The sequence below is a fragment of the Tachysurus vachellii genome, chromosome 2, assembly GCF_030014155.1.
Source record: "Tachysurus vachellii isolate PV-2020 chromosome 2, HZAU_Pvac_v1, whole genome shotgun sequence".
NCBI lineage: Eukaryota > Metazoa > Chordata > Actinopteri > Siluriformes > Bagridae > Tachysurus > Tachysurus vachellii.
The window spans coordinates 32,020,649-32,028,773 of record NC_083461.1 but is presented as its reverse complement, the minus strand read 5'-3'; the positions used below and the strand labels follow the sequence as shown (position 1 = coordinate 32,028,773).

At 38.9% G+C, this 8,125-nt stretch overlaps 1 protein-coding gene across 2 annotated transcripts; it reads right to left on the bottom strand.

Annotated features, from left to right (window-relative positions):
* Window positions 1–3,233: 3,233 nt before the first annotated feature.
* emc4 (ER membrane protein complex subunit 4) lies at window positions 3,234–7,524 on the bottom strand. 2 transcript variants are annotated; one of them, XM_060864293.1, is made up of 6 exons: window positions 7,361–7,524; window positions 6,580–6,688; window positions 4,571–4,685; window positions 4,126–4,279; window positions 3,573–3,733; window positions 3,234–3,473 (listed from the first exon to the last, which is right to left on the bottom strand). In XM_060864293.1, the coding sequence occupies exons 2-6, from the start codon at window positions 6,675–6,677 to the stop codon at window positions 3,438–3,440; spliced, it is 564 nt and encodes a 187-aa protein (XP_060720276.1). In that variant the 5' UTR covers window positions 6,678–6,688; window positions 7,361–7,524; the 3' UTR covers window positions 3,234–3,437. The 2 variants fall into 2 exon arrangements, with proteins under 2 accessions (XP_060720276.1, XP_060720277.1); XM_060864294.1 differs by lacking the exon at window positions 7,361–7,524 and adding an exon at window positions 6,875–7,181.
* Between the last annotated feature and the right edge of the window lie 601 nt (window positions 7,525–8,125).

The window sequence follows — 8,125 nt, the reverse complement described above, 5'->3', positions numbered from 1 at the left end:
TCTTAAGTATTTATTAGACATATATATATATATATATCATTCGTGCAACTGAGTTCTTCCCATGTCTGAAGGATTCTTTCCACCTCCAAAAATCTGTCACTGGGTAAAGTTTCACCTCACCTCGTTTTAGCCAAGCTTTTGTGCCTGCTACAAATACATGTTACAAATAACCCCTTAAATCTCAGCGTTTAAGAATAAGTGTGAATGTGTTTGTGTGTAGACCTTTAGCTGTTGTCGCTGAGCGGTTAGCATGGTTCCACTATGTGTTTAAAGTAAACATACTGTATGCAAGTGTTCTTATATGCAACATTTTGAGTGCGGTATATTTTTTTATTTTTATTGTTACATCATATTACAACCCTATCGTTTGTTAAGCAGAATGTTTCCATGCTGACTTGCGTATAGGAAAGGCCATTGACTGAGGTTTTCAGTAAAAGGTGCATATTAAAGGTGTTTTAATTTTCAGAGGAAAATTACAGTTTGGTTCCTTGTTTTCTGAGTGTGTTCATTTCTTTTTTGGTGTATAGATGAAGTCATGTAGCAGGGCTAAAATGTAAGAGCATATTTCAACAAAGTGAAGGTTCAGTAGTGCTTAAATTTTGTTCTGCTGAACAGTTTCAGGGCATTTTACCTCCATCTAAATCTGCACCACTGCACAATAAAGATCTCCTAAAACAGCGTTTAATGATTTTATATATATATTTCCATCTTTTGGTAGTCATTGTAACCCTAAGGCTTTTAATAATTCAGTTGAAACCAGCACCTACTCACTATGAAGAGTTTGTCAGCATTGTACTCAACATCCAGTGTCAATAAAAACAAAGGGAAAAAAAAAAAACAGAAACGCATTAACATCGCAGGCAGAAAGACCTAAGTGCTTTCCACTTTGCTAGCTCAGCAGCTTTATCTGTAGGTTTTGTGAACAGAAACATTCAAATGCCAGGAATGTCCCATTTCAACCCTTCTTCACCCTTCATTTGTACCCTGCTTCGTTAAAAGGTATTTTAAAAGACAAACGATTTCTAATAAAACTTGATCAAATGCATCATCACTTCCTGTGTGGAGTTTTGCATTTCTACCTCGGTCTATGTGGGATTTCTCCAGGGGTCTCGTCTTTCCTCTCACCTCCAAAATCAACATGCCAGTATGTGGAATGGTTTTGATCATTTACTTCTATAAGCGACCAGGAAAAAGCGGTTACTGAAAGCAGCTCTGAGAAACCTAAACTGTTCATACACTGATTTATATTGTAGCATTCAGCGTTTGGATAAATCGAATATTACCACAGAATATGCGTTGCAGGTCTGTTCGATTTTTTTCCGCCAAACAAGAAAGAGTAAAAAAACAAAAACGCTGAATTAGCGGGTCTCCACATCCTGCTGATCCGTGAGAGGAAAATTTAAAAAAATTATTTATTTGAACATAAGATTATCCTCCACAGTATCCACTGCATTATTACATTTTGTTCATGCATTAAAGATGGACAAAAAAAATGCACTTTATAACCCTGACAGCACACACACAATGTTATCAGATTACTCAATCAATATGACCTCGCATCATGTCGTCTAGACAAAGAGAGCATATTGCACACTTTCATGCAAATAATCTAGTCCTAATTATAGATGTACAGATTAAATCGTATGATCTAGTCTGATACAAGTCATACTAAACTTCCAGCTTGTAAAAATCTATTTTTCGGCTGTACAAAGATGCCTACGGAACAGGTAGTACTAGTCGACAAGTCTGTTAGGGGTGTGTTTCTTCTCTATTTACAAATGGCTGTACAAAACCGAGAAATGAAACATATGCAAGGAATGTTGTCATTTCAGTACAGCTTTTTTTTTTATTTTTTTTATTTGACCTTTAAAATTCATTCACGTAATTGAATAGCGAACACTAAGAGTGGGTCCAGCAGGAGTGCGTTTATTATGTTGGTTTTGTAGAAGCCAACATTCTGTTTTCCTATTTAAGGTTAGACAAAAATATATAAATAGTAACTCCTCCTAGGGCTTTCGAGCCACATGCACCAAATTCGGATATGTTGTAGACCCTGGTCTGAAGTTTGTTGCTATTACTTTTCTAAGCAATCCGAGTACCGGTACTTCCGGTACCGGGTCTCAAAGTGGCCTTTTTTCCCATAGACTCCCATTATAAATTTTGGAGGTTTATAACTTGGCAAGCTTTCGAATTATCTACACCAAACTCGGCCAGCTCCTTTAGGGTGAGACTCTGAACAACGTTTTAAATTGGTGTACCGACTGGCCTTTTGGTTGTCCCGCAGCCCCGCCCCCAAAATATGCAAAATCAAAAAACTTTTTACAACATGGACATGTGACATATCAAAACACTCAGAACGAGGGGAATTTCCTCATGTGTATTCTTATGACGGCACTCGACACCACGTGATGTCACATGCAGCCCCGCCCCCAAAATAAGCAAAATCAAAAATTAGCACAACATGGACATTTCATATATCAAAACACTCAGCACAATGCGAGGAACTTCCTCAAGAGTATTTGGATGATGTCACATGCCCATCTCCACTTACCTCCAAATGTTTTGGCACCCTATCTTTATGTCCACTTGCCTCCAAAAGTAACACTGACCCTTATGTCCACTCGCCTTCAAAAAGCACCGGTATTTGCGAATACTTGCACCGTCAAAGCCAACATCAAAGTTTGTCGCGACGAACTTTACAAATCTAGTTTATTTTACCTTTTTACTTGAATGTATATGGAGGTTCCAGGTAAAAGATACATACAAAAGAGGTTTTAATAATTTCAAGAAATTCATAGTTTGGTTCCTTGGTTTTCAGAGCATATGTGTATCGAGTTAATTACAACCGATATTTATCGTGAGTAGTTTCTCGAGTGGATAATTAATTTCATAAGTGGAAAAGATTGTGCTAAGTGGTATGATTGTGTGGGTGAATGGAAAGGGGAGAGAGAGAGAAAGAAAAAAAAAGCAATCCCTTACACACCCATGTTAAAACCGATGCATGATATTTATCACAACACATGAAGACACTGGGCACTTTAGACATGGAATTTTTTTGTTATTCATGAAGACAAATCGTTACTGTGATGAAAATGTCGTAGACGTCTGTCTATCCCGTCTGGTAAGTTTTGATAGCAAATAGTTCTTTGATAGTTATGAAATGTGGTTCCCGCCCTGGAACACGCTTTTAATCTGACGATAAGAACGAGATGCAGAGACGACACTCTGACATGTTTAAATCAAAATTAGTATGTTTATTAAATCTCTTTTTGACATTAATGACAATAATGACATTGTTTATATGTAGCAGAAGTGTATGGAAAAAACAAAAAAAAAACAGACAGGATTGAATTCTAAACAGCCATAAATTAATGAAATCGTGTGTTAAACAGGCAAAGGGTTTGGGTGTAGAAATGTGTACAAGAGGTTCCGAGGGCTCACAGGACCAATCCTCCACCCATTATCTCCAACCTCTGTGGGTGGGAAACAAATAAATAAACAAACCTACAGGTATTATTACAGGTCCATTATACATCCATATCTTTAGTACTGACAGGAAGTTTGCTTCGTACCTGTGGAGGTTCGATAAAGGCGAGCCAATCAGACGAATGTGTTGGAAGGAGACCCATTGACTGACACTTGTAGATGGCCAGCGCTGAGCCCAGCAAGTTGCCGATCAGGTAGACGGTCCCCTGGAGCCACTGCTGACTCGAACTTTCCAGCAGTTTAAAGGCTGAAACACGTTAGGATAATCAAATGAATATTTATAGTCTATTCACAGGCTTGCTTCACTGCATCCTATGCAGATCAGTGTGGTTTTGAAATGAACAGGATGAACAGTGTACGTCTGTAGCTGATCTCTCGAATTCCCTCAAAAACACCATTGGCAGTTTCTAGTCTGAAGTATTAATGCATCATTTCTGCATGACTATCTTTGATTTATTTGTGGCCTGCTTGTAGTTTCAAGATTAAATGGTTAGAGGGCAGCATTTTTATTATTTTTATTTTGAAAACGTCTGTTGCCTACCAAAGTGTGTATGGCACCTTTGGCAGTTAATGTAGCTCAGTAAAGTGTTTCGCAGTGGTGTTAAGTGCAACGAAAAAGCAAACTGAAGCTTTACTCACTGGCAGACATGGACATGAGCGCCTGAATGGGCCTCCAAGCCATCATACACACCATCATGATGGGAAAGATAGAAATTGTGTTGCCAGACATGTACATGATGAACAGATTCATTGGGATTTGCTTCAGAGGTCCAAGGGCTACATCCCAGCATCTCTAAAAACACACACATGGATCTCAGAAGAAATTTCACTTTTCAAATGCTACAAGAATTTTCCTATTGCTAAATTTTGATCTTTTATCCAATTAAGACTGCTGTGCTCTTTAAGCCAGAAAACATCCAGCTTAAAAAAATAGCTTCATTTAAACACGTACAATTTTGTAAACCAGGATATTATGGATTTTAAGTGTTTGGTGTACTTGTACCATACTGCATGGTTAAGTAGACTTTCGATGTTCCTTTGAAATACGCTGCATTCCTTAAGTCTACACTTCCTGCGCTTTTACCTTCTCCACGAGGTTGCGGTCTGCCTCTTGCACGCTGGTGTCAGGGACCGGTTTATCAGAGTAGCCCACAGGATACATAACTTCTCCATCCTTCAGCTGCCGGTCTCCTCGAGTCCTGTCAGATTAAGAGATCAGAGAACTTATTTCTGTATGGCAATGCTTGTTTTTCAGTGGATGTATTTCACAGTAATGAAATGCAATGCGCTGTTCATGACATCCTACACAACAAAACTACACACTCCTCATCGGTGAGGAAGCAAAGGAGGATTCCGGAATTCTGATTCTGAAACTATGTACCTTTATAAGATCGAAAGTTAATCTGAGACACTGATGTAATGCTCATGGCAATAAATACGACTGAGTACAAGCGACAAAAAAAACCTCTTGACAAAAGATTTCTTGGGTGCTACAATATAAATCAGTGTATGAACAGTTTGGGTTTCTCAGAGCTGCTTTCAGTAGCCGCTTTTTCCTGGTCACTTATAGAAGTAAATGATAAAAACCATCAAGACCCCTGGAGGAATCCCACATATACCGAGGTAGAAATGTCAAACTCCACACCGGAAGTGATGCTGCATTCGATAAGAGGTTATAATTCCTGTCCTCTGACCAGAAACAAGACAAAAAGAAACGTAACCTCAACTTTAAATTTCTATTCAGGAAGAATGAAAGGTATCCTCAATTACAACACATGACGGCAAATCCATCAGCAGTAGGCAAAGTAGTACTCTTTACTATAAACAAGTATTTGCTTTAGATCGGTCTACAGACACAGCAGCTCGTAACGTCAATCGAGCTATACAGAACGCTTACAATTAACTAGCAAGCTTGCAGCAAAAAAAAAAAAAAAAAAAACGACCTGCGATAGAGGTGTCTATGTATTTTCCTCTGTGTGATAGACTGGAAAAATGTCTTCTTAAAAAAACAACAACAACAAAAATACACCTATCATCTAGCACCTAAAAAAAGTAGAAACCAAAATTAGCAAAATAAGTATCATTGCATGGACGTGTAGCATGTCTGGAACGGACACCTTCACCCACAAGAACCGCACAACCACTCAGCGATGAGATCTGGCACTTTTAATCTGTTAATAAGGAGCAATCATTAGTTCAAATGGGGTAGCGGGTCCTCCCACTCATCAACATACCAGAGTTGTTTACAGGGAGGACCGCAGAGTGCATGCGTCCACCAGCCTCATGCAGTGAAACTGAGGCCAACGCGTATCGCACGATGTGATGACACTCCCTCCCCACACAAGTACTCGAAGAAAAGTTCCTCTACATCTTTAGATATTTAAACAAAAACGATAAAAACAAAATTGTCAAGTTCATCACTTCATCTTCTATGTACACATGTGCAAAGTGTAACATTAATATAAAAAAATGAATTTGAGAAAGGAAAAAAAACAACTTTAATACAGAAATACATAAATAAGAAAAAAGGAAAACTCAAAAACAAAAATCCAGTCAAGGCACTATTTATACCAGTTACAGACGTACGAAAGAGTGCAACGTCCTGAAGAGGGGAAGTTGTGGCCTAATGGTTAGAGAGTTTGACTCCTAACCCTAAGGTTGTGGGTTCGAGTCTCGGGCTCGAGTCTCGCAATACCACTACTGAGGTGCCCTTGAGCAAGGCACCGAACCCCCCAAACTGCTCCCTGGGCGCCGCAACATAAATGGCTGCCCACTGGTCTGGGTGTGTGTTCACGGTGTGTGTGTTCACTGCTGTGTGTGTGCGCACTTTGGATGGGTTAAATGCATGTATGGGTATGGGTCACCGTACTTACAGCTGTATGTCACTTCACTTTAAATCTCTGGGCTCTAAGTCACACGTTAAGTCGAGCGTCATGTAACTTGCTCTCAAGTCAAAGTCATTTTCATACTTTAATCGAATGAGTCCCAAGTCCTGAAAATTGTGACTCGAGTCAAGTCACATGACTCGAGTCCCCCAAATCTGTGTAGTCAGTTCTGTTATTCTTGTGAATAATAAAGTTTACAATTTCTCACCTGGTGTTGGCCAGACTCAGCTCCAGAGCCCATTTCATCCTCTTCGGTCCGGCGGCTTTAGTGGACAAAGCTCCTCCATGTCCTCCCATCGATGACATGACTCAGATTACTAATAAACAAAAACAGAACAAATAAACGTTAAGTACTTTCACTGTCTACAAAGAACATACAGTAAGTTTTATCTTGTAATGAAAGATTTTCATGTCAGTCAGACGCCAAAAGCTGCTTATGGGAGTCCAGACCTTTCTGCTGTCAGTCTGAAAATCCACGTGCAACTATTTAGTGTCTCACTCACGTGGATTAATTGGTGTGCACGAGCTACACACAGTCAGCCGTTATTCTGTCCCCCTGTGACGTCAGAGCGGGAATCTTCTCGACCGAATAACAAAACATCCACAGCGTATAAACAAGTGGGCAAAGCGTTTTCTACACGCACAAGGAACGTTTCATGGTATAAACGTTTAAAGCGTTTTAGGGTGGACCTTTCCTTTAAAACCTAGATTAGCACATTAGCTAATCGTTAGCTACTAGCTAACACACTTAGCATTTAGCTAGCATACGCTACGTCTGATCTGTTCAGGTTTTCATTTGTTTAAAATAGTATTAGCACGGACTTAATCGTAATCTATACGATTTAAAACTGACTATATTATATGATAAGACGCTTATTATTATTCTTATTACAAATTCGGGACTGTCGATTAGCTAATTAGCTATTAGCTGCTAGCAAGCTAATATCGACGTTACGATTTAAATGATAAATAAACACGGACATCCATACCTTGAAATAGCTTTAGTATCTACTTAAACAGGTGTATAATTCGAATATAATCCTCTCCGGAAACGTTAATATTCTCTAAACAGTATTTAGATCCAACAGCTTCGATTCTCTGCCCTTAGCAACCTGTCTTCTCGACAGGGTTGCCAAGTCTCCAACACAAAGACGCAACGCGTCATAGTTATTTAACTATGAAATCCTTTAAAGAAATATATCGCCACGGCCTCGTTTTAATATGAACACAATATACATAGTTTATTAAAAAAAATGCTCGAATCAAAATAAAGAAAAATAAACACGAATAAGAAGGTACAATCGAGTACCTGGCAACCCCACAGTTGACTTGTAGGTTGTCATATATCGCCCCCTTCTGTACTGGGGACAAACTGCAGCACTTTATAGTAACATTTTATAGTTGGGGAAAAAACATTTATATTTACATTTATAAGTCTTTATCATTGAATGCATGAACTCTGGTTCACTAGGCTACAGACTTAAGATACCAAGAGGCTAAATCACTGTTCAAGCAGGCCAACTATTCTGATCACACGTAAAAACATGTCACCTACCATTCAAATTATACTAAGCTGATCCTCTTAACCATGACCTGAGAACAAGAAAAACACTGATTGTACAAAGACTGTAACTGTAAATATCAAAGCCAGGATATATAGTCAAGAGCAGGCATCTTAGCTATTACATCCATCTAAGATGTAGTTGGATTTTAATGCACATCTCTGAGTCGTGCCAGAAAACGGTACTAGAAGT

What these genes read in the sequence shown, in the direction of transcription:
- emc4 (XM_060864293.1), bottom strand. Translation starts at nt 6,677, where the DNA reads ATGTCATCGATGGGAGGACATGGAGGAGCTTTGTCCACTAAAGCCGCC. An exon ending in GCTCATGTCCATGTCTGCCA is followed by an intron (nt 3,734 to 4,125) that starts GTGAGTAAAGCT and finishes AACGTGTTTCAG; the next exon opens with CCTTTAAACTGCTGGAAAGT. An exon ending in CCTTTATCGAACCTCCACAG is followed by an intron (nt 3,474 to 3,572) that starts GTACGAAGCAAA and finishes TCCCACCCACAG; the next exon opens with AGGTTGGAGATAATGGGTGG.